We start from the raw sequence: 27,323 nt of genomic DNA on the forward strand, positions 1-27,323 counted from the left end.
GCATGTGTAGACAATAGATCAATGAGCATGTGCAGTGCTAAGGGGAGTCATTGTTCTAAAGAAATAAATCCATACATAACAAATAGAAAGGACAACAGTGAACAAGACCAATTCTTTGTAGTTTATTGCTTGATGTACAAAATCTATTTAAAAAATTTACATCCATCTGGGCTGGCTGGTGGCGCAATGACATCAGCGCCAGACCCGGGAGCGGAGGTTTCCAGGTTCGAAACCAGTCGGGTCCGCTCCCGAGTACGCTTTCCATCCGTGCCGGGTTGAGTGTCAAGATCGCAACTCAACCTCGTAAAATAAAAGAGAAAAATACTGCGAAAATGTCTGTGTGAGGGGTGGTGCGCCACACAGTCTCTCTCTCGCTCTGCGCCTTGTAGAGGTCATGAGAAAGACATCGCCACGGACGCACGCACACACACACAGATGCACACGCACAGACACGCATGCACACGCAGACGCACATACACAAACTCGCATGCACACGCAGACACACATGCACAGACTCACACGCACGCAGAAAAAAATAAAAATTTACATCCAAACAGGTAGTTCTTTTATTATCTTATTAATGTAAATCATAACATTATTTTTATAGATGTACCTTACTATATACCAAGTCTACTTTAGGGAAATGGGCCTCTCCATCCACCACATAATAAACAGGAAACACACAAAATGCTAGAGGAACTCAGGAGACCAGGCAAGTGTAAACAGTTGATGTTTCAGGTCGATAGGAGTTATATGGAGGAAGGTTTCTGGGAAATGGAAAAATGTGGCCGATTGAGGATGGTAGTGGTTTATCATCCAGTAAACAGGATTTAAATAAAAGAAGGAAAGAAGTGTTGAAGGTTTTGTTGAGTTTTGAATGTGGACCTGAATGACAGTGGCTTCGGGGAGTAATCTCGAGAGTCCCTCCAGATGTATACGTGGACCAAGATAAAAATTATTTTGTTGTGGGAAAAGTTGTTGACACTACACATTTAAAGGGGTTTCTTGGTGGAGTTGGTGTGGTGTGGAAGGTATGACAAAGAACATGATTATTGCAATTGTGGCAAAGGCATTAGATTAAATTGTAGCAACTGTGAAAGAGAACCTAGCTCTGCTTATGCAGGGTGTCCTGTGAATAAGAAAGCTGTGGAAGTACAGTGTGTTTACAGCTAGGTATATCTCATACAGAGATCTCAAATATGCAATTGAGATCTTTGGACAGACACCACGTAGCATTAACAGTTTGTTAGGATATCATTGCCATCATAATGTATATTCAGTAATTGTATATTTGACTTTTTGAAAAGTTATTTGATTTCATTTGAGTTTTTTTGAGGGGGGGGGGTAATTTAATGGGTATACTCCCTGTCTCTTTGCTCCACGCTCCAACTCAGTAGGTAGCAGTAATACACCTTATGTTGGTCTGCCAACCATCAGTAAACTTTACCAGAAGAAGTAAAAGATCCTTTTATGTCATAACAGGCTGTCAGGGTGATGGTGGCAGTAGATATGATAGAAGTGGTTAAGAGGCTGTTAGGCAGACACACTGATATGCAGAAAATTGAGAGATATGGATCACGTACTGATAGAAGGGATTTACTTTTAATTGTGTTCAGTGCAGAAATTGTGGCCTCCTCCTGTTCCTGTAACAATTTAGTCTCTCTCCTTTTAGCAATAATTTGCTCTTTTATTCCTCCTACCAGTTTTCCACATTACATCATTAGAACTCTCGTCTACTTATTTAACCTATCTATATCCCCTTTCAAATTTCTAAGTAAATTTATTACCAAAGTACATATATGTCACCATATACATCCTGAGGTTCATTTTCTTAGGGCATACTCAATAAATCTCCAGAATAATAACCATAACGGGATCAATGAAAGACTGCCCAACTTGGGCATTCAACTGGAGTGCAGAAGACAACAAACTGTGTAAATACAAAAAGAAAGTAATAATAATGATAAATAAATACTGAGAAGATGAGATGAAGAGATCTTGAAAGTGAATCCATTGGCTGTGGGAACATTTCAATGGTGGGGCTAGTGAAGTGGAACAAAGTTATCACTTTGGTTCAAGAGCCTGATGGTTGAGGTAGTAGCTGTACTTTTCAGGATCTGCACAGCTTGCTAACCCACCTACTGTGACCAACCCTGACAAATTCAATCCCATCATCAAGTCAATATTATTGATTGTAAATAGTTAAGGCTGTAGTTAAGGTTTTGTAACTCCAGAAAGAGAAACACTGGAGCCAGGATATATTTCATCTACTTAGGTTTTCTATTTCTCACGTATGACGCGAAGACGTAAGGACGTACGCCTTTCATGTACTTCTTACATATAACCCATAATAAATTATGTAAACAAAGAAATGCTTAATCAAACAATAGATTTACAACTTTACTCAAATATTACTGAAATATTATGTGCACTCCAGCCATCAAATGCTGATTGACGATCCAAAAATGACTCAATCTGATTTCTCTTATCCAATTAGCTATCCTTTCCAATACAGGCGCGCCTTCAACCTTTTACAAGGCAATCTGCTGAATGCCTTCAGGAAATTTAAATACACTGTATCCACTGGTTCCCCGGTATCCACTCTGTTACAACTTAAAAGAACTGCATGCAATTCATAAGCTTCTGATTTTTCTAAATGTCCTGGGGTTTCCTGCTTGTTATTAATTATTTATTATTAAATTGCAACAGTCTCCATTGAGAAGATCTCCGTGATTTTCTATTGTTCCTTCCGAATCCAACAATAGATCGAAAATTTGAAAATAGCGAGGGAGATCTAGACTATATAGAAACAGTTTTCACTTTTATATTTTAAACCTCTCTTTATTGGAAAATAAAAGCTATCTTCCAATTTCAATCATTGAAGTTCGGTAAACTACTGCCTTTACGCTCGAAGCTTGCCATTGTAACTGAATAGTTGATTTTACACGTTTGCTCCAGGGAAGAAGTGGCGTTTATTATTTAATTTGTTATTCAATAGAATACATTAGAAGCTCGGACAATAATTTATTATTAGAGATAATAATTGAGTTAACGACTCGGGGAAACGTCCCCTCTTCTGGACAGTCGCTGTTCTGCAATGTGAAAAACGATACATGATTGACAGAGACAGCAGCCAATCACGGGTTACGGAAAAGGTAGTAAGGAAGTTACACCAGTTCCAAACCTCGAGCGGAGAACTAGAAACACTTCCAAAGGCAGCTAGCCGAAAGTTCACCGCTCCTAACTCGTCTGATACAACAACTCTGCACCATGTCTGAATGCAAGAAGGTTTGCATCGTTGGATCCGGCAACTGGTATGTGGGACGTTACTGTGTTTAATTTGTGCCGGGTTGCATGACGTGTTAACTGGAAGGGTTGTTTTTCACTGCTGGACCTGCGACTTTAAATTGCAGAATGTAATTCATAACCGCTCCCTGTTTGCTCCACGCTGCTAGCTCGGGTTGTGATATTGCTGTTATCGTCGTTAAGGGGCTTCGATTCAGAACACGAAAGTATAAGCAACTATAAATCTGGTGTCTGGTAGTGATTTTGATACCGATTATCACGGTGATTCTTCATTGTGTGAAGATTATTCAGTTGTTGAACCCTCATCCCCATTTTCTAATTCATTCTTCATCCAGAAATGATTGTTAAAGGGTATTATTACTACTTCATGATTTCTGCTTGTTGGTAAGATTAAGGTAATCCTACCCTTAATAACTTTCTTCAGTTATTGGCTCTCAAAATTCCATCCTGCATTTAGTCCTCCACCTGTTAATCAGGGTACTTTATCTGGTTAGTAAATTGATCTGGAAGCCATTTCACCAATTTTCTGAAACAAAATGACACACCTGAATTTGGTAATTATAATTGATTTCTAAGACCTGATTATAAGGACTTACAGATATTATACACACACAGTAAGGGTTAAGTTAAAAAGGAGCCATAAGGCATACCTGTTGCCAGGATACCTATAGTTGAAGAGATCTTTTAAACCTAAAGACTGCTGAGGGGAGCATGTTCATTACTGCAACTGGAAATTGATTATTTCTGTCCTGATGAAGGGTCTTGGCCTGAAATGTCAACTGTTTATTCATTTCTATAGATGCTGCCTGACCTGCTGAGTTCCTCCAGCATTTTGTGTGTGTTGCTCTGGATTTCCGGCAAAGGCAGAATCACTCATGTTTATAATTATTTCATTATTCAGTTAAGACAGCAGCCCCTCCCTCAGTGTCAGCAAAACATAAGGAGCTGATCATTGGTTACAAGAACTAGAGTGGACTACACGTTGTTGTTTGTATTAATGGTGTTGAGGTGGAGATGGTTGAGAGCTTCAAGTTCCTGGGTACAAATATCACCAACAATTTGTCATGGTCCACCACGTTGGCATTATGACCAAGCAAGTACTTCAGCATCTCTCCAACCTCAGAAAGCTGGGGAAATTCAAATATATTCCTGATTACATCCCAGGTGGCGTGGTGGAGATGCATCTCTACCAAAGGAGGTGTAAGGTGCTCCTTCCCTCCGCTAGACTGTAGGTCACCCTTGGGCAAGGTGTAGCACCTGCTTAGCCCCCTGATCAGGGCCATGTGAAGCCATGGGAGCAGGTGGTGCATATCACAAGTCCTGGTTATGCGACTACTGATGCCAGGCAGACATTCTCTGAAGAGTATTGATAATATCTGGGGTCACCCATCTTGTATAGATGCCACCAGAAGAAGACAATAGCAAACCACTTCTGTAGAAAAATTTGTCAAGAACAATCATGATCGCCCACATCATATGACATGGCACATAATGATGGTGATGCCCTAATGACCTTTACTAACTTATTTCAAAAGCACCATAGAAAACATTCTATTCTGGCAACTGCTCAGCCCAAGACTGAGAAATTGCAAAGAATTGTGAAGACTTCCCAGTCAATCATATAAACCACATTTTCCTCTATTGGCTTTGTACACAATTCCTATTGCCTCAGGAAAGCAGCCAACATAATTAAGGCCCTTTCTCTCTAGTCATTCTCTCCTCAGCAGGAAAGACAATACAAAAGCTTGAAAGCACATACCAAAAGACACAAGGACAGCTTCTACCCCACTCTTATCAAACTCTTGAAGGGACCTTTTAGACCATAGGAGGTGTCTGTGGAACCAGGGTGGGAACCCCTGTTTTAGGCTAAAGAAGAGCTCTTGACACACCGTCATGGCCCATCCACTTTACTTGCTACCTCTACTGCACATTTTATGTGACTGCAATGCTATGTTCTGCTTTCAATTTTTCTTTTTACTACTTGATCTGCCTCAGTCACACGCAAGACAAAAGCTTTTCAATATATCTTGGTACTTGTGACAATATTAATCCTATCACCAATACCTTTTATTGGACCCACACACAGTTGCAGTTGTCTCACCTTATCTGTAGGATTATGAAAATGTGGAAATCTTTCCATAGGAGCTTCTCGGGTGATGGTGTGATATTCTCTTCCAACAGAGCACATCAGAACACTATAAAGACAAATGTTGATGTGACTTTAAAAATAATCCTCTCCCCTTAAATATAATGGCATGTATTTTTCAGAACTCCATTTGGTTATAAAACGCAGAGCTGTTAGTGATGGAAAACCTGGAGCACTTTCCAGTCTTCCTCATTCTGTCGCTGAAAAATTGAGTTACCCAAGTATACAGACGTTTACTTTTCACCGATTCTCCTGTATCCACTTATTGTATTGGTTTCTGGTTAAATAATATTTTAAAGTTAAATTCTGAAATGGTTTTCAAACCACAACAACACAGTTAACTGTAATCTCTTTAAGAGACAGAATCTACAAGCATTTGGATAGACAGGGACTTATTAGGAAGAGGCAACATGGCTTTGTGCATGGTAGGTCATGTTTGACCAATCTATTGGAGTTTTTTGAGGAGGTTACCAGGAAAGTGGGTGAAGGGAAGGCAGTGAATATTGTCTACATGGACTTCAGTAAGGCCTTTTACAAGGTCCCGCATGGGAGGTTAGTTAGGAAAATTCAGTCGCTAGGTATGCATGGAGAGGCGGTAAATTAGACTAGACATTGGCTCGATGGAAGAAGCCAAGGAGTGGTAGTAGAGAATTGCTACTCTGAGTGGAGGCCTGTGACTAGTGGTGTGCCACAGGGATCAGTGCTGGGTCCATTGTTATTTGTCATCTATATCAATGATCTGGATGATAATGTGGTAAATTGGATCAGCAAATTTGCTGATGATACAAAGATTGGAGGTGTAGTAGACAGTGAGGAAGGTTTTCAGAGCCCGCAGATGGACTTGGATCAGCTAGAAAAATGGGCTGAAAAATGGCAGATGGAGTTTAATACAGACAAGTGTGAAGTATTGCATGTTGGAAGGACAAACCAAGGTAGAACATACAGGGTTAATGGTAAGGCACTGAGGAGTGCAGTGGAACAGAGGGATCTGGGAATACAGATACAAAATTCCCTAAAAGTGGCGTCACAGGTAGATAGGGTGGTAAAGAGAGCTTTTGGTACATTGGCCTTTATTAATCAAAGTATTGAGTATAAGAGCTGGAATGTTATGATGAAGTTGTATAAGGCATTGGTGAGGCCGAATCTGGAGTACTGTGTTCAGTTTTGGTCACCAAATTACAGGAAGGATATAAATAAGGTTGAAAGAATGCAGAGAAGGTTTACAAGGATGTTGCCGGGACTTGAGAAACTCAGTTACAGAGGAAGGTTGAATAGGTTAGGACTTTATTCCCTGGAGCGTAGAAGAATGAGGAGAGATTTGATAGAGGTATATAAAATTATGATGGGTATTGATAGAGTGAATGCAAGCAGGCTTTTTCCACTGAGGCAAGGGGAGAAAAAAAACCAGAGGACATGGGTTAAGGGTGAGGGGGGAAAAGTTTAAAGGGAACATTAGGGGGGGCTTCTTCACACAGAGAGTGGTGGGAGTATGGAATGAGCTGCCAGACAAGATGGTAAATGCGGGTTCTTTTTTAACACTTAAGAATATATTGGACAGATACATGGGTGGGAGGTGTATGGAGGGATATGTTCCGTGTGCAGGTCAGTGGGACTAGGCAGAAAATGGTTCGGCACAGCCAAGAAGGGCCAAAAGGCCTGTTTCTGTGCTGTAGTTTCTATGGTTCTATGGTTCTTTAGTTCCTTCTAATTTATCTGCATTTATTAAAAGTTGGACTTTTCTCCATCTCTTCAATTGTTCTGTCATTGGTAACCACATTTTCTACAATCTGGGCCTTTAACTTTCTCCAAGCCTCTCTGTACTTTATCAGTTTCTTCTATTTTAGGACTGTTTCAAAAGCTAGTTGTTTGAGCAATTCTGTGAGCTAACAGCTCCTTGTATGCCTCATGTCAAATGTTCTTCAATACGCATACCTGAAAAACCTTGGATATTTTTCTACTTTACACGCCTTACCCCGTTCCACTGCTTAGACTGAAATGTAGAACATTGAACATAGAAAAGTACAGCGCAGTACAGGCCCTTCGGCCCACAATGTTGTGCCGACCCTCAAACCCTGCCTCCCATATAAGCCCCCGCCTTAGATTCCTCCATATACCTGTCTAGTAGTCTCTTAAACTTCACTAGTGTATCTGCCTCCACCACTGACTCAGGCAGTGCATTCCACGCACCAACCACACTCTGAGTAAAAAACCTTCCTCTAATATTCCCCTTGAACTTCCCACCCCTTACCTTAAAGCCATGTCCTCTTGTATTGAGTACTGGTGCCCTGGGGAAGAGGTGCTGGCTATCCATTCTATCTATTCCTCTTATTATCTTGTGCACCTCTATCATGTCTCCTCTCATCCTCCTCTCCAAAGAGTAAAGCCCTAGCTCCCTTAATCTCTGATCATAATGCATACTCTCTAAACCAGACAGCATCCTGGTAAATCTCCTCTGTACCCTTTCCAATGCTTCCACATCCTTCCTATAGTGAGGTGACCAGAACTGGACACAGTACTCCAAGTGTGGCCTAACCAGAGGTCTATAGAGCTGCATCATTACATCGCGACTCTTAAACTCTATCCCTCGACGTGGTTGTGGAAAGTTAAATTAGTATTTACTGACTCTGTTATAACTGTCACATGCTTCATAATTTTGCAACAAGTATAGAACTTCTGACGTTGCCACAAAAAAATGAGGGGAGAGCCGTTCAAAGTAAATTTATTATCAAATTACATATATGTCACCATATACTATCCTGAGATTCATTTCTTATGGGCATTCTCAATAAATCTATAGAATACTAACCATAATAGAATCAATGAAAGGGAGCCCAACTTGGGCGTTCCCCTAGAGTGCAGAAGTCAGTAAATAGTGCAATACAAAAAGAAAGAAATACTAGTAATAATAAATAATCAATAAATATTAAGAACATGAGATGAAGAGTCCTTGAAAGTGAGCTCATTGGTTGTGGGAACCAATGGGTGGTGTACGTCAATAAGTGGTTACAGAGTTTCATCTTAAGAGGTTAATCATCCTTTTCATTTTAGTGTCCATGGTGTCTTAGTGCCAATACTTCAAAGCCTTCTCTCCTGTTGCTTTTGCAAAATTGGGGAACATGTACACATTCCATATGTTCCAACTGGCACCACAAATTATGTTGTGGCACACGGACATCAAAAATGTCAAAATTACGTCATTCTCAGAGCTATCTTTGGTGGTGCATAATGATGAGGAGATTGAGGTGGCTAGTTTTGACTTGTTACATTTGATGTATATGTTGCAAGTATAAAAAACTTTTCTCTGACTCTTTCAGGGGATCTGTTATTGCCATAATTATTGGCAAAAATATTGTAAATTTGAAGCAGTTTGACCCTACTGTTAAAATGTGGGTTTATGAAGAGATGATAAATGGAAGAAAACTCACAGAAATAATAAACACAGAGCATGAGAACGTTAAGTATTTGCCAGGTCACAAGATTCCAGAAAATGTGGTAAGTCACCGAGCTGCATTGACGAAATTCTTCATCGAACCTAAGATAGTTTACCAATTGTTCCTCAGACCAGGTGTTGCTCTGGCATAGCTAACCTGATTCAAAGTAAATTTATTATCAGAATACATATGTCAGCATATTCTACCTGAGATTCATTTTCTTGGGGGCATTCACAGTAAATGCAAAGAAACATGGTGGGGTCAATGAAAAGTTGCACACAAACAAGGATGGATAAGCAGCCAATGTGCAAAGAATAACAAATTGTCAAAATACAAAAATATCTATAATAATAATATTGAGAACATTAGTTGCAGAGTCCTTGAAAATGAGTCTATCAGTTGTAGAATTAGTTCGGTTTTGTGGTGGGTGAAGTTATCCATTCTGGTTTATTGGTCATTAATAAGGTGGTTAAAATGTGATGTGCTTTCCTTTGCTTGCTAAATGTATAAGCAAGGAGCCACCGCTGCCTATATGGAGTTTGTACGTTCTCCCCATGACCGCACAGATTTCCTCTGGGTGCTCCGGTTTCCGCCTACAGACCAAAGATGTGCCTGTTGGTACGTTAATTGGTCATTGTAAATTGTCCTGTGAATTAGGCCAGGGTTAAATCAGAGATTGCTGGGCATGTGGCTCAAAGGTCTGGAAAGGCCTATTCCACACTGTATCTCAATAAATAAATGGCAATGCTCTTCAAGAACCCTTTAAAAGCATGTACTAGTATAGGTTCTCACGAATAAAATGAGGAGTGTTATGTTTAATGAAACCGTTACACACATTATTGAACTGCAAAACCTATACACAAAAGTGCACTAAAACTCATTAATAAAAATGTCATCACATTAGCCCAGCCTGTTAAACTGAACCCCATCTCAAAGTTGGTGGTTGTGAATTATGTACATTTCTTCCAATTACGTTACCCTTCACAGGACCCACAGAATTCACTAAAATCAGCATTAGCTCAGGCGAGCCGCCTGGCTCGGGCCCAGTTTTTCACGGGTGGAGGAACCGTAGGTGCCTCTAGCTCGTTCAGAGGTGCATTGACATGCTCATAGTCATCTCTTGATGCCAGGAACATGGTAGTGTAATACTCCAAATCTTGGTGGGCCGGTTTAAGGTAATCTACTGAAATATGTTCATGTTTACCCCTCTTGTCTATCATAAAAGTTTTTTCCCCGTTCCAAAACAGGGAACTGGCCATTGTAAGGGGGCCTCAGGGGATGTCGGTGTGCATCATGGTGAATGAAATCAAACAAGGCAGAATGTAGGTCAACAGGAACCAAAGAGTGATGCATGCCATGATGGGAGGTAGGAATAGCTGAAAAGTTATTGAATTTACTGAGGAGGTGTTGAGAGGCTGACCAGGTGGTCATGGCATCAGGAATGAAATCACCTGGCACTTGTAATGGCTGCCGTGTTTCAACTCTGCCACAGAATACTGCAGGTCCTCTTTTGGAGCTGTTCGGAGCCCCAGCAGGACCCAGGGTAGACGATTGTGCCAACACTGGTCCATCGGGGGAGCCCTTAGAACAGCCCTTAAGGAGCCATTAAACTGCTCGCAGAGGCCATTGGACTCTTGGTGATGCGCTGTGGTGTGATATAGCCTGACACCGAGGTTCTGGGCCATTGCAGCCCAGAAGTCTGAAATGAGTTGGGGACTGTGGTCAGAGGAAATATCAGATGGTGTTGCAAACTGAGCAATCCAGATGCTGATGAACGCCCAAGCCATGTGTGTCTGGCAGCTGTGGATGTCCTTATGTTAGAGGCCTTGCTGAGTGGGCTTATTGAGGTAGAGAAAGGAAGAGGAATGATGCCCCGCTGCGAGGTTGAGTGTAGACTATCAGCAAGCTCCCTATTGTCCATCACGGGTGAGGGCTATGCGAACCTGATCAGGCAGTTGCTCCATGAAGAGCTCTGTAAAAATAAAACAAGAATGGTGTTTGATCCATTAGCCCCGAAGGCCTAGCATGGCCAAGACCGGGTAAGGAGAGCAACCGTTTGGCCCGCTCAGATCCCGATAGACCAAAAGTCTGTAAGAGGTGAATTTTCAGGGATCAGTATTTATCGTGTTCAGGCAGATCTTCAAGCAGACTCACTACTCTCGCAGTTGTGGAGTTGGTGAGCAACGCTACCACATTGTCGAATTTGGTGTCATTGGTGATGATTTCTCACAGAGAACTGGGCTTCAGTTTGTACAAACCAAGGAACGGCATTTTACTCCCAAAGCTCTGGCAGTTTCAAAGCGACTGCGATGGCCAACCTGTTCGATGACTCTGGAATCGTCCTAGAGCATCGGGGTCAGCAATGTATGTTTTTGCAAATGAAACGAGGTGAGGTACCTTATGAAACCCGTAACACATTTTGTTGAACTCCAAAACCTACACACAGAAACGTGCTAAAATTCTTTGTGTAATATTGGTCATGATCTTTCAAGAATCACTTGATTCTGTCATAGTCCCGGAGAACTGGAAGATTGCAAATGTCACTCCACTCTTTACACATAGAAACATAGAAAATAGGTGCAGGAGTAGGCCATTCGGTCCTTCGAGCCTGCACCGCCATTCAGTATGATCATGGCTGATCATCCAACTCAGAACCCTGTACCTGCCTTCTCTCCATACCCCCTGATCCCTTTAGCCACAAGGGCCATATCTAACTCCCTCTTAAATATAGCCAATGAACTGGCCTCAACTGTTTCCTGTGGCAGAGAATTCCACAGATTCACCACTCTCTGTGTGAAGAAGTTTTTCCTCATCTCGGTCCTAAAAGGCTTCCCCTTTATCCTCAAACTGTGACCCCTCGTTCTGGACTTCCCCAACATCGGGAACAATCTTCCTACATCTAGCCTGTCCAATCCCTTTAGGATTTTATACGTTTCAATAAGATCCCCCCTCAATCTTCTAAATTCCAGAGAATATAAGCCTAGTCGATCCAGTCTTTCATCATATGAAAGTCCTGCCATCCCAGGAATCAATCTGGTGAACCTTCTTTGTACTCCCTCTATAGCAAGAATATCTTTCCTCTGATTAGGGGACCAAAACTGCACACAATACTCCAGGTGTGGTCTCACAAAGGCCTTGTACAAATGCAGTAGTACCTCCCTGCTCCTGTACTCGAATCCTCTTGCTATGAATGCCGGCATACCATTCGCCTTTTTCACCGCCTGCTGTACCTTTTAAGAAGGGAGGAAGGCAAAAGAATTGTTGGAGTGTATTATTAAGGATGAGGTTTTGGGGTACTTGAAGACTAATGATAAAATAAGTCAAAGCATGGTTTCTGTACAAAGGAAATCTTAGCTTACAAATCTGTTAGAGTTCTTAGAAGAAGTAACAAGCAGGGTGGACAAAGGAGAGGCAGTGAATGTCATTAAACTTGGATTTTCAGAAGGCATTAGATAAGGTGCCACACATGAGGCTGCTTAACAAGATAAAATCATATAGTGTACAGGAAAGATACTGACATGGATAGAAGAATGACTGAAAGGCAGGAGGCTGCATGTAGGAATAAAGGGACCTTTTCTGGATGGCTGCCAGTGACTAGTGGTGTTCCTCAGGGAATTGGGACTGTTTTTCACATTGTTTGTCAGTGCTTCAGATAATGGATTTGTGGGTGGAGGGGTAGGTAGTGCTGAGGAGTTAATGTGATTGCAGCAGGATTTAAACAAATTGGAAGAATGGGCAAAAAAGTGGCAGATGGAATACACTGTTGGGAAATGTATGATAATGCATTTTGATAAAAGGAACAATAGTGCAGACTATTATCCAACTGGGGAGAAAATTCAAACATCAGAGGTACAGAGGGACTTTGGAGTCCTCCTGAAAGATTCCCAGAAGTTTAGCTTACAGGTTAAGTCTATGGTAAAGAAGACAATTGCAAAATTGGCATTTATTTCAAGGGGAAGAGAATATAAAAGCAAGGAGATAATGCTGAGCCTTTATAAGACACTAGGCAGGCCACACTTGGAGTATTGTCGATAGTTTTGGGCCCTATACAGTATCTCAAAAAGAATGTTTTGTCATTGGAGAGAGTCCAGAGGAGGTTCACAAGGATGATTCCTGGAATGAAGGGGTTAACATATATGGGGCATTTGGCAGCTTTGGAATTCAGAAGAATGTGGAGTGATCTCATTGAAACCTACCAAATGTTGAAAGGCCTAGATAAGCTTGATGTGGAGAGGATATTTCCCAAGGTGGGGGTATTTAGAACTAGAGGGCACAGCCTCAAAAGTTGAGGGGCAACCTTTTAGAACAGAGACAAGGAGGAATTTTTTTAGCCAGAGGGGTAGTGAATCTGTGGAATGCTCTGCCACAGACTCCTGTGGAGTCCAAGTCTATGGATTTATTTAAAGCAGAAGTTGATAGTTTCCTGATTGGTCAGGGCTTCAAAGGATATGGTGAGAAGGCAGATGTATGGGGTTGAGTGGTATCTGGGATTAGCCATGATGGAATAGTGGAGCAGACTCAATGAGCCAAATGGCCTAATTCTGCTCATGTCTTACAATCTAATATTGGGTACATGTTTACTGATAACATTAAAGTAAAATATTGTGGAGAGAGAACTGGACGTCTCCCTGATATGTATTCATATAAAGTCATGATTTATGATCATGGAGGAATAAATTGATAGTCCTAAATACAGGCTGATGAAGCAGCTGTAGTTAATAAGAGCAGATTAAGTCAAGACAATAGATGACTGGTGGTGTAGTGGCACCCTAGGTTCAAATTTGGCCAGATCCTTGCGCTCTTTCCATCTGTGCTGGGTTGAGCATTGAGTTAGCTCATTAAAAAAAGACAAAAACGCTAAAGAAACATCAGGGTTGCCACTTGATGCACCACAAGGCGTGGGAAAGAACAACAATAAGTCAAGACAGTATCTGCCTTTGGGGTTTCCACAACAGCAGGACAATTGGGAGTTTCAAATGCACGTAAAGTGAGTTGCATTTTACTAAATGTTAATTAAATTTAAACATTTATTTCCAGATTAAGAGTATACTTTCAGATTCTCCTTGCTATAGTCTAACCTGTACGAAAAGAAAAGCTTACAAAAGGTTTAGCGAGCTAGGTAATGTTAGAGATCTAGAAGATTATAAGGCTAACAGGAAGGAGTTTAAGAAGGAAATTAGGAGAGCCAGAAGGGGCCATGAGAAAGCCTTGGTGGGCAGGATTAAGGAAAACCCCAAGGCATTCTACAAGTATGTGAAGAACAAGAGGATAAGATGTGAAAGAATAGGACCTACCAAGTTTGACAGTGGGAAAGTATGTATGGAACTGGAGGAATTAGAAGAGGTACTTAATGAGTACTTTGCTTCAGTATTCATTATGGAAAAGGATCTTGGTGATTGTAATGATGACTTGTAGCGGACTGAAAAGCTTGAGCATGTAGATGTTAAGAAAGAGGATGTACTGGAGCTTTTGGAAAGCATTAAGTTGGATAAGTCGCTGGGACCAGATGAGATGTACCCCAGGCTACTGTGGGAGCCGAGGGAAGAGATTGCTGAGCCTCTGGTGATGATCTTTCCATCATCAATGGGGACGGGAGAGGTTCCGGAGGATTGGTGGGTTGCGGATGTTGTTCCCTTATTCAAGAAATGGAATAGAGATAGCCCAGGAAATTATAGACAAGTGAGTCTTACTTCAGTGGTTGGTAAGTTGATGGAGAAGATCCTGAGAGGCAGGATTTATGAACATTTGGAGAGGTATAGTATGATTAGGAATAGTCAGCATGGCTTTGTCAAGGGCAGGTCATGCCTTAAACACATTGATGAAGGAAGAGCAGTAGATGTAGTGTATATGGATTTCAGCAAGGCATTTGATAAGGTACCCCGTGCAAGGCTTATTGAGAAAGTAAGGAGGCATGAGATCCAAGGGGACATTGCTTTGTGGATCCAGAACTGGCTTGCCCACAGAAGGCAAAGAGTGGTTGTAGACGGGTCATATTCTGCATGGAAGTCGGACACCAGTGGAGTGCATCAGGGATCTGTTCTGGGACCCTTACTCTTTGTGATTTTTATAAATGCCCTGGATGAGGAAGTGAAGGGATGGGTTAGTAAGTTTGCTGGTGACACAAAAGTTGGGAGTGTTGTGGATAGTGTGGAGGGCTGTCAGAGGTTACAGCGGGACATTGATAGGATGTAAAACTGGGCTGAGAAGTGGCAGATGGAGTTCAACCCAGATAAGTGTGAAGTTGTTCATTTTGGTAGGTCAAATATGATGGCAGAATATAGTATTAATGGTAAGACTCTTGGCGGTGTGGAGGATCAGAGGGATTTTGGGGTCCAAGTCCATAGGACGCTCAAAGCAGTTGCGCAGGTTGACTCTGTGGTTAAGAAGGCATACAGTGTATTGGCCTTCATCAATCGTGGAATTGAATTTAGGAGCCGAGAGGTAATATTGCAACTATATAGGACCCTGGTCAGATGCCACTTGGAATACTGTGCTCAGTTCTAGTCGCCTCACTACAGGAAGGATGTGGAAGCCATAGAAAGGGTGCAGAGGAGATTTACAAGGATGTTGCCTAGATTGGGAAGCATGCCTTATGAAAACAGGTTGAGTGAACTCGGCCTTTTTCTCCTTGGAGCAACGGAGGATGAGAGGTGACCTAATAGAAGTGTATAAGATGATGAGAGGCATTGATCATGTGGATAGTTGGAGGCTTTTTCCCCAGGGTTGAAATGGCTGCCACAAGAAGGCACAGGTTTAAGGTGCTGGGGAGTAGGTACAGAGGAGATGTCGGGGGTAAGTCTTTTATGCAGAGGGTGGTGAGTGAGTGGAATGGGCTGCTGGCAACGGTGGTGAAGGCGGATATGATAGGGTCTTTGAAGAGACTTTTGGATAGGTACATGGAGCTTAGAAAACTAGAGGGCTATGGGTAACCCTAGGAATTTCTAAGGTGGGGACATGTTTGGCACAACTTTGTGGACCGAAGGGTCTGTATTGTGCTGTAGGTTTTCTATGTTTCTATGCTAAAATTATTTCCTATTTTACAGGTGGCTGTGCCAAATATTGTGGAAGCTTCAGATGGAGCAGATATATTTGTCTTTGTTTTACCCCATCAGTTTATTGGAAAGGTTTGTGATGGTATAAAGAATAATATGAAGCCTGGTGCGATTGGAATCTCACTTATAAAGGTAAAGGAGTCCTGTAAAGTGTATGCCTGAACAATGATTATTTTCTAACGATTGTTTACTTATTTTCCCTTCCATTGTCTTGTTCAGCCGTAATTTAGTGCAGCTTATTTCTCCACTTCCTGACAAAGCTTCTGATAGTTTGATGTCATCTTTTTGATGTTAAGATTTAATCCAGTTTCTTTCTGCTTTAATCATTGAGGTTGATACAGTGATCGTAAGAGGAATAGGGTTTTAGGTAGCTAATGTGTAGAGGGGTGGGGAGTATTCTTTTCCTGAGTCAGATGTTTGCAGTTTAATTTTTCATTCCATTGCTGAGTAGGGCCTTTGAGCCATGCCTCCCCAGCAACCCCTGACAAACCCAATTAACCCTAACCTAATCATGGCACATTGAGCAATTAACCTACCCCCATATGTCTTTGTACTGTGGGAGAAAACCGAAGGACCTGGAGAAAACTTGAGTGTTCCACAGATAGGATGTATATACTCCTTACGGAATGGCACTGGAATTGAACTCTGGAACACCCCAAGCTGTAATAGTGTCGTGCTAACTGCTATGCTATCACAGCACCTCGACTAGTATATCAGGGCTAGCGTGCTGGTAAGGTACTGAGGAAATGCATTCTTCAAATTCGGTCCTGTTTACCTTCCAAGATCTGCATAAAAGAATTGATGGCAATATGTAAAGTTTAGAGAAATAATCCCAAGTGCCCTGGTTTGACCCTTGTCACTGTGACAGGTTTGCTTGAAAACTGATGTCTAAAAGAAGTGATATAAAGTTATTGTGCAGTACTATTTGGGGAAAATAGCAACACTTTTTTGCCCATTCTATTCTGTCCAAGCAGAAAGTGTGGGGAGCAAATGCAGAAATCAGAGGTGCAAAAGGACTTGGGAGTCCTAATGCAGGATTCCCTAAGGCACAGGTTTCCAACCTGATGTCCATGGATGCCTTGCTTAATGGTATAGGTCCATGGCATAAAAAGGTTGGGAACCCCTGCCCTTAAGGTTAACTGGCAGGTTGAGTTGGTAGTAATGAAGGCAAATGCAATGTTGGCATTCATTTCGACAGGACTAGAATATAAAGGCAAGGATGTAATGTTGAGGCTTTATAAGGCATTGATCAGAATACGCTTCAAGTATTGTGAGTGATTTTGGATCCTTATCCAAGAAAGGATATGCTGGCATTAAGGAGAAGCCAGAAGAGGTTTTCGAGAGCCATCCTGAAAATGAGAGTGACGGATGAGAAGTGTTTGATGGCTTTGGGCCTGTACTTGCTGGAGTTTAGAAGAATGAGGGAGAGATCTCACTGAAACCTACTGAATATTGAAAGCCCTAGGCAGAGTGGATGTGAAGAGGATGTTTTCTGTACTGGGGGAGTCTAAGACCAGATGGCACAGCCACAGAAAAGAGGGATATCTCTTGCAAATGGAGATGAGAAGCAATTTCTTTAGCCAGGCGTGGTGAAACTTATGGTTTTCCTTGCCACAGAGAGCTATGGAGGCCAAGTCATTGGTTCTATTTAAAGCAGAAGTTGATAGGTTCTTGATTAGTAAGGGCATCAAAGGTTACAGGGAGAAGGCAGGTGGGTAGGGTTGAGAGGGAAAGCAAGTCAGCTATGATGGAACGGTGGAGAGCTTCAGCGAGCCAGCTGGCCTAATTCTGTTCCTATGGTATTATTTCCCCCCTGATTCTAGGGGTTGGAGGACAGTGTTTAGGGAGAAACTGATAATCAGAAGCATGAAAGACATCAGATGGCATTGGGATAGGTGGTGTTGAATGCCTGAATATTATGGATCTTAATGGCCCTTGCGTTCATGTGGAAAGACTGCTGATTTGAAATCAATGCCTTGTAGAGGCATTAAGATGTGAGATCATAAGGTTAGAGGTGAATGTGTTTGGGAGTTGGGGCCTGGGGTGAAGGGGTTTGGGAAGACATTGTAGGGGTGGAGTAAGATGGTACTATGGTTGGCGAGAGTTGTGATAGACAAAGGAACGTATGTACGCATTGGGATTTAACTTGGAGTAACAGCTGAAAATCATTATTAAAGTATGGGAGTACTAAGTATGACCAATGATGGGTGGTGCTAGGGAAATTTAATCCAATTTCTGCATTTAAATCATATCAGTCACACAAGGTATAATCTTGACAATAAGAACCTGTTAGCAATATAATTCAACAGAAATATTCACCAACATGTTCCGCTCAGAAACCAAAACAGTTTATTGAAAGCAAAGCATTCAATTTTCTCAGCTATTATCTGTCAATTACAAATGACTATTTGTGTGATTTTGTATTTTGTAATGTAAAAGCTATACAGTACTTCAATAGCAATTCATCAGCAGAAATTTATTTTTGCATTTTTGAGATGGTTAAGGCAGTGTGAACTGCTGTCTTTAATTACATTTTGTTGTTTTAAAGGAGAGTTACATAAAGCATTATATTAGTACTTTGGAAAGGTGTAAGATTATTTAAATCATATTCTTAATATAACAGTCTACTTGCAATTCCACCATTGTTTCTGATAATGTGTTATTGTTGGCATACAGTCTTCCTGTGTACCTCTGAAGGAATGGCTTCCTTTTTCCTGCTGAATCAATTGTTTGCAAAAGTTATTTGTAAGTGTAGAAAATTCAACTACCAAAAGCTCCACAGGCTCTTGTGAATTGTGACTTATTGAACAGCGGGTGCCATGTTGTTGGCAATGATTCCCATTATTGGATAATCCTTATTTATCACTCTCCCTCTAAACTGCATGGAAAAATGTTTCAGGTGAATGTTGGTAGCTCGGGTTGAGGCGTTTGATGTTGCAGTGTTCACAAAGCTTGGCAATTAGCTTGCAGATGTTTCATCACCAATCAAGGTGATATCCTCGGTGCACAGTTGTTGGTGTTTCTCTCTGGGAGTGCATGTTGTCATGTTGTTCACATTCGCACCACCCTCTGAGTCAAGAAGTTCCCCTTCGGGGTTCGTAGGTGGCATCTAATTTGAGTTTACAGAGTTATCAGAAGAGAACCACGCTTCAACAGTTTCTCGTGCCTGCTTCATGTTTGCCTGTGCCAGAATCTCCGTGGTGTCCCAGTTATGGTGGTGTCTTTTTCAGTCTTTGTGTACCGAGATCAACAACAGTGGATCATGTCTCTGTGCTGCCATTTTGTGTTTCCATTGAGAGTTTACATCCTGTCTCTGAAGGTGATGAAGTGTCTACAAGCTAATTGCCAAGTTCGGCAAACACCACATCAAATGCATGGAATACACCTCTGAAGAAATGCTTAGAGTTTCTGATGAAACAACTTAATCTTCTCAAGCACTTCCTTCAACAGTATCTTTCAGATCAAGTAATCAGAACTGTCCCTCTATCCTTGCTTTTAAAAAACATATTTCAGTCTTTAGAATTAAAATTTCACCATCTAGGAGTTGGACTTGGAGATATTTCTACACTCAGAGCTTGGAATCTTTTCCAATTCCCTCAGAGAATGAGGATGTACCATCATGTAGAAATGTCAAAGTGTATGATAGATTTGGATTCCATGGGGATTGAGGAATGTGGGGTATAGAGTGAGAAAGTGGAGTTGAGAATTAAAAATTAAACTGGGAAGTCTAATAATGTTACAATACATAAGCTTTTGACAATTTTTAATAGAAAAATCAAGTTGGCTTAACTGTACAAAACTTCATTAAATGTATTTAATTCAACAGGGTATTGATGAAGATTTGAATGGTCTGAAGTTGATATCCCACATAATTCATGAGAAACTTGGTATTGAAATATCTGTATTGATGGGGGCCAACATTGCTAATGAAGTGGCTGATGAAAAATTTTGTGAGACGACAATTGGTAGGAAATATGACATCATTGTTCTTGCATTCCAATTCTGACCCTATAAACTTTTTTTTTGTTTAAATTAGTCACATTGCATTGTAAAGTCTTAAATGAATTCTAACTAATCGGTTGAAATCAAGATGACAATTGTATCAGAGTATTCTGCTTTGAAATATCAGCGAGGCTGGTTACAGTTGCAGTCAGCATGGTTTCCTCAGGAAAATCTTGACTGACAAATCTGTTTGAATTCTTTAAAGAAATACTGTAACAAGTGGGATAGGTAAAGGAAAATTGTTTGATGTTGTAAACATGATGTTGTAAAAGAGAAGAAGTATAACATAGCGAAGACGAGTGGGAAGCCAGAGGATTGGGAATCTTTTAAAGAGCAACAGAAGGTAACTAAAAAGGCAATGCGCGGAGAAAAAATGAGGTACGAAGGTAAACTAGCCAAGAATATAAAGGAGGATAGTAAAAGCTTCTTTAGGTATGTGAAAAGGAAAAAAATAGTTAAGACCAAAATTGGGCCCTTGAAGACAGAAACGGGTGAATTTATTGTGGGGAGCAAGGAAATGGCAGACGAGTTGAACAGGTACTTTGGATCTGTCTTCACTAGGGAAGACACAAACAATCTCCCAGATGTAATAGTGGCTAAAGGACCTAGGGTAATGGATGAATTGAAGGAAATTTATATTAGGCAGGAAATGGTGTTGGATAGACTGTTGGGTCTGAAGGCTGATAAGTGCCCGGGACCTGATGGTCTGCATCCCAGGGTACTTAAGGAGGTGGCTTTAGAAATCGTGGATGCATTGGTAATCATTTTCCAATGTTCTATAGATTCAGGATCAGTTCCTGTGGATTGGAAGGTGGCTAATGTTGTTGCTCTCTTCAAAAAGGGAGGAAGGGAGAAAACAGGGAATTATAGACCGGTTAGCCTGACGTCGGTGGTGGGAGAGATGCTGGAGTCAATTATAAAAGATGAAATTACGACACAACTGGATAGTAGTAATAGGATTGGTCCAAGCCAGCATGGATTTACGAAGGGGAAATCGTGCTTTTGAGGATGTAACTATGAAAATGGACAAGGGAGAGTCAGTGGATGTAGTGTACCTGGACTTTCAGAGAGCCTTTGATAAGGTCCCACATAGGAAATTAGTGGGCAAAATTAGAGCACATGGTATTGGGGGCAGAGTACTGACATGGATTGAAAATTGGCTGGCTGACAGAAAACAAAGAGTAGCGATTAACAGGTCCTTTTCGGAATGGCAGGCGGTGACCAGTGGGGTACCGCAGGGTTCAGTGCTGGGGACCACAGCTGTTTACAATATATATTAATGATTTAGATGAGGGAATTAAAAGTAACATTAACAAATTTCCCGATGACACAAAGCTGGGTGGCAGTGTGAAATGTGAGGAGGATGTTATGAGAATGCAGTGTGACTTGGACAGGCTGGGTAAGTGGGCAGATGCATGGCAGATGCAGTTTAATGTGGATAAATGTGAGGTTACCCACTTTGGTGGTAAGAACGGGAAGGCAGATTATTATCTAAATGGAGTCAAGTTAGGAAAAGGGGAAGTACAATGAGATTTAGGTGTTCTTGTGCATCAGTCACTGAAAGCAAGCATGCAAGTACAGCAGGCAGTGAAAAAGCTAATGGCATGCTGGCCTTCATAACAAGGGGAATTGAGTATAAGAGCAAAGAGGTCCTTCTGCAGCTGTACAGGGCCCTGGTGAGGCCACACCTGGAGTATTGTGTGCAGTTTTGGTCTCCAAATTTGAGGAAGGACATTCTTGCTATCAAGGGGGTGCAGCGTAGGTTCACAAGGTTAATTCCCGGGATGGCGGGACTGTCATATGTCGAAAGATTGGAGCGACTGGGCTTGTATAGTTTGGAATTTGGAAGGCTGAGAGGGGATCTTATTGAAACATGTAAGATTATTAAGAGATTGGACACGCTGGAGACAGGAAGCATGTTCCCGCTGATGGGTGAGTCCAGAACCAGAGGCCACAGTTTAAGAATTGGGGTAGGCCATTTAGAACGGAGTTGAGGAAAAACTTTTTCACCCAGAGAGTGGTGGATATATGGAATGCTCTGCCCCAGAAGGCTGTGGAGGCCAAGTCTCTGGATGCTTTCAAGAAAGAGATGGATAGAGTTCTTAAAAATAGCGGAATCAAAAGTTATGGGGATAAGGCAGGAACTGGATACTGATAGTGGATGATCAGCCATGATCACAGTGAACAGTGGTGCTGGCTCGAAGGGCTGAATGGCCCACTGCATCTATTGTCTACTGTAAACATGGATTTTCAGAAGGCCTTTGAGAAGTTACCACACATGAGGCTGCTTAACAAGCTATGAGCCCATGGTATTGCAGGAGAGATTCTGACATGGATAAAGCAGTGGCTGATTGGCAGAAGGCAAAGAATGGGAATAAAGGGAGCCTTTACTGACTGGCTGCTGGTGACTCGTGGTATCCCACATTACATTTGCTGTATTCATGTCTGTAAACTTTCATTCTTGTCTTTTTCTAAATGTTTTTTGATTGGGTAACTAGTATGTTGTTACAACATCCTGAATGTTACATAATTCTGTAACATCCTGATAAGTTGAAAAGTTTAAAAAGCTTTCTCAAGTGGTTGTTGAGTGGTATCTGATGCTTGTATATATTTGTCTGTTTCTTCAGGATGCAGAAATAAAACTCATGGGAAGATCTTTAAGGTGCTGATGCAGACTCCGAATTTCAGAATTACTGTGGTGGAAGAATGTGACACGGTGGAAATATGTGGTGCACTAAAGGTAGCTGATCCATTATTTTTAATCAGTACTTGGGGAAAATTCAAGAAGGCTGGAAACCTGAGATAAAAACCAGCAGATGCTGGTGATCTGCATCACGTCAGGCTGCATTCATAGAGAGAGGGGGAGAGAGGGAAGTGGGGGGCAGAGAGAGAGAGAGAGAAAAGAAAAAAAACACAAGGTTGATGTTCCAGGTATTAGGTCTCTTGTCAGACCTGGGGAACATTTTCAGTTTATAGTGTAATCAATAATTCATTGCCAAAGAACAGGAATTCTCTTTAGAGAGTTTTAATCGACTTGGTTCACTGTCGAGATCTTTGATGCAAGGATACTTAGAAACTCAAATCATATACATTTGCATGATCCTGCACTGTTCATATATAGAAATACAGGAAACGGGTGGCATGGTAGTAGTTAGCACAACGCTTTACTGTGCCAGTGACCTGGGTTCATTTTCATTCCATTTTCAAAATCTTTAATTATTATTGAAGATCAACGAGAAAAAACATTAAGGTAATCAAGTCAACATGTCAATAAGTACAATGAAGAATTAAATTACCAAATAACTGATTATCAAAGCTAAACAATATATCAATAATAAGAAAAAATAAAGTGTTAAGAATATTATTTTTAAGGAAAAAAGAACCCCTACTAACTAAAACAAAAAAAAACCCTGCTAACAAAAAAAACCCCATTGGGAGCACAACCCTGGAGCTATACGCCATACAAGCGTCCATAAAAGAAAAACATCAATCCAACAACTCAAATCCATTTAAACAAGAATCAGAAGGAAACCATCGTAATTAACTCAAATCAGATGATAGTAGCGGGCAAAAGAACCCCACCTTTTCTTAAAGTCAAATCGAGGTCAAAAGTTCGACTTCTGATTTTCTCCAAACTAAGAGATAACATCACCTGAGAGAACCATTGTATCAAAGTGGGACCAGAGACATCTTTCCATTTTAATAAAATAGCCCTTCTAGCCAATAATGTTAACAAATGCAATTACATGTTGGTCTGGTATAGAAATACCATGAATATATTGAGGGTTTATACTGAACAAAGCTGTCAATTTATTTGGTTGTAAATTAATTTTTAAAGCTTTAGAAATCGTAGAGAAAATAGATTTCCAAAACTGTTTCAGTATAGAACACGACCAAAACATATGTGTCAATGTAGCTGTCTCAGTTTTACATCTATCACACTGACTATCAACATTAGTAAACATTTTAGACAGTCTCTCCTTTGTCAAATAGTAACTATTTACAATTTTAAATTGAATTAAATTGTGACTGGCACAAATCGAAGAAGAGTTAACCAACTTCAAAATTTGCAACCAATCCTCTGTTATCAAGGTCATGTTGCACTCTCTTTCCCAATTTTGCTTAAGGGTAATTGTACTGTTGTAACAGTAAATTATAAATTTTCCCAATAAAACCTTTCACTAAAGGGTTCATTTTTAAAATAACGTCTAACAGGTCAGAATCCTGTATATATGGAACATTACTTAAATATTCTTGTAAGAAACGTCTGACCTGAAGATATTGCAAAAAAATGTGGGTACAAGAGAGAGTATTTAGTTACTAATTTCTCAAAAGACATCAATCGGCCTTCTTGGAACAGATCCATGAAGGAATAGACTCCTTTATTGCTCCAAAGAAGAAAGGTAGGATCACTTAATGAAGGTTTAAATAAATAATTTCGATAAATTAAACTAAGAAGGTTAAATTTTTTGAGATTTAAAAAAAAATGACAGAACTGGTACCAAATTCGTAATGACTGCTTAATCATAGGATATAAATTTAGATTAGAAATTTTGGCCAGTTGTACAGGTAAAGAAGCTCCTAATAATGAAGTTAAGTAAAACTGTTTCACAGCTTTCAATTCCAAATCAGCCAAAGGTGGCTGTTCACTTTTATCAGGCCAATATAACTAAGAACACATATAACGTACATTAACAGCCCAATAGTACATTCTTAAATTAGGCAGGGCAAGACCTCCATCCTTTTTTAATTTTTATAAATGATATTTTCCAATTCTTGGTCTTTTATTATTCCAAACAAAAGATGAAATAATAGAATCAACCTGATCAGAAAACTTCTTAGTTAAAAAAATGGGAATGTTTTGAAATACATATAAAAATTTGGTAAAATCATCATTTTAACTGCATGAATTTGGCCAGCTAATGAAAGTGTAAGTGGATTCCAACTACAAAATAATTGCTTCATAAAATCCACTAAAGTAACCAAGTTAGCTCTATAAAGGTCTCTGTGATTTTTAGTGATAATAATACCTAAATATCTAAGAGAGTCCATAACTTTAAAAGGAATGTCATCATATATAGAAGCAGAATCATTTAGAGGAAATAATTCACTTTTATGAAGGTTTAGTTCAATTCCCACCATTGCCTGTAAGGATTTTGTACGTTCTCCCCATGGCTGTGTGCGTTTCCTCTGGGTGATCGGATTTTCTCCCACAGTCCAAAGATGTACCAGTTTGTAGGTTGATTTGTTATAGTAAATTGGGTTAAATCAGGTGCTTGCTGGGCAGCAAGGCTCAAAGGACCTATTCTACGCTGTATTTCAATAAATAAATAAAAATTACAAATATTATGACAAGACATATGTTTTGAAATCTAAAATGTATCCTAAGTGAATTATAAAAAATATAAATCATAATATTTGTTAGACTTGGAACTAATTTCTGATTAACGCAACACACATCAAAGTTGCTGGTGAATGCAGCAGGCCATGCAGCATCTCTAGGAAGAGGTACAGTCGACGTTTCAGGCCGAGACCCTTTGTCAGGACTAACTGAAGGAAGAGTGAGTAAGAGATTTGGAAGTGGAAAGGGGGAGGGGGAGATCCAAAATGAAAGAAGAAGACAGGAGGGGGAGGGATGGAGCCAAGAGCTGGACAGGTGATTGGCAGAGGGGATACGAGAGGATCATGGGACAGGAGGTCCGGGGAGAAAGACGGGGGGGGGGGGAACCCAGAGGATGGGCAAGGGGTATAGTGAGAGGGACAGAGGAAGAAAAAGGAGAATGAGAGAAAGAATGTGTGTATATAAATAACGGATGGGGTACGAGGGGGAGGTGGGGCATTAGCGGAAGTTAGAGAAGTCAATGTTCGTGCTATCAGGTTGGAGGCTACCCAGTGTTGCTTGAATTTCCAGCATCTGCAGAATTCCTCATGTTTACTAATTTCTGATTATCTGTTTTCAAAGATGTCCCATCTTCCCGCTGCCATAACAGAGAAAGAGTTCCTCTTGTCCTTCTCTACCACCCCCTCAGTCTCCATATCGAACACATCCTACTACCAAGCACATCTTTACCTCCCCTCACTCTCCACTTTCTGCAGTAGTTGCTTCTTTCATGATTCCCCTGTTCCTCTGTCCCTCCCCACCAATCTCCCTCTCAGCACTTATCCCTGCAGGTGGCCAAGTGCTACACCTGCCCACTCACCTCCTCCCTCACCTCCACTCAGGGCCCCAAACAGTTCCTCCAGCTGAGGCAACATTTCACCTGCAAATTTGCTGTGGTCATTTATTGCATGCAGTGCTCCTGCTGCAGCCTCCTCCTAGATTGGTGAGACCCGTCATAAATTGGGGGACCACTTCGTTCAGCTGCTCCGCTCCATCCACCAAACGTGGAACTTCCTGGTGGCCCAACATCTTTAATTTGCATTCCCATTCCTGTTCCAACCTGATGGTCCTTGGTCGCCTGTTGTGCCACAATGAGGCCACCCTCAGAGTGGAGAAGCAACACTTTATATTCTGTCTGGATAGCCTCAAACCTGATGGCATGAATATCGATTTCTCCCAGTAAAAAAATTTCTTCCCTCCTCTTCCCTCTTCTATTCCCCCTACTCTGGCTGATAGCACATCAGCTTAGTTCTACTTGATCTAACTAATCTCACCAGTTTGTGTTCATTGGTGGTGTCAATCAGCAGAACATTAATTTCCTGAAAAGCTAATGGTTAGCACATATTATTTAAAGTTAACCCGATTATTTGTTGGGAGTTGAGATTGCAGGAAACTTGACTTTGGAAGGAATGAGAAATGGTGCAACATGGGAGTATGGCTCAAGGTTATAGCACAGGAATAGACCTTTGGCCATCTAGTCCATGCTGAACTATTCTGCCTAGTCCCATTTACCTTCACCTGAACCGTAGCCCCCCATTCCCCTCCAATCCATGTATCTATCCGCAGTTACCTTAAGTTTTGAAATCAAACCTGCATCTGCCACTTCTGCTGGCAACTTGTTCCACACTGGCACCACCCTGAGTCAAGAAGTTCCCCTTCTTAGGGGTTCGTAGGTGGCATCAATTTTGATATGTTTGTTTACGGAGTTATCAGAAGAGAGCCACGCTTCAAAAGTTTCTCATGCCTGCTTCATGTTTGCCTGCGCCAGTGTTCCAGTTAAAATGGTGTCCTTCTCGGCCGTCACGTACCGAGATCAGTGGCAGTGGATCATGTCGTCGTACCGCCAGTTTGTGTTCCCGTAAACGAGTTGAGAGACTATGTCCTTTCTCCACAGGAAACCCTGTACACCACATTGCTTTTGTCAGCGGTCTTTACTGGTACCTTGGTTCTTGAGATAAGCTTCCTTAACGTTGCCGTTGGCTTGTGAGTGATTGTGATGCCATGAG

At 41.1% G+C, this 27,323-nt stretch overlaps 1 protein-coding gene across 1 annotated transcript in view; it reads left to right on the top strand.

Annotated features, from left to right (window-relative positions):
- The first annotated feature begins 3,154 nt into the window (after window positions 1-3,154).
- The window catches only part of LOC140198670 (glycerol-3-phosphate dehydrogenase [NAD(+)], cytoplasmic-like), a 42,202-nt gene continuing 18,033 nt past the window's right edge, over window positions 3,155-27,323 (top strand). Inside the window, exons 1-5 of the mRNA XM_072259691.1 lie at window positions 3,155-3,314; window positions 8,767-8,944; window positions 15,927-16,067; window positions 19,762-19,900; window positions 22,565-22,677. Coding sequence (XP_072115792.1) covers window positions 3,271-3,314; window positions 8,767-8,944; window positions 15,927-16,067; window positions 19,762-19,900; window positions 22,565-22,677 — 615 coding nt within the window. The 5' untranslated portion in view covers window positions 3,155-3,270. The remainder of the gene's footprint in view (window positions 3,315-8,766; window positions 8,945-15,926; window positions 16,068-19,761; window positions 19,901-22,564; window positions 22,678-27,323) is intronic.

Source organism: Mobula birostris, chromosome 6 (assembly GCF_030028105.1).
Source record: "Mobula birostris isolate sMobBir1 chromosome 6, sMobBir1.hap1, whole genome shotgun sequence".
Classification (NCBI taxonomy): Eukaryota; Metazoa; Chordata; class Chondrichthyes; order Myliobatiformes; family Myliobatidae; genus Mobula; species Mobula birostris.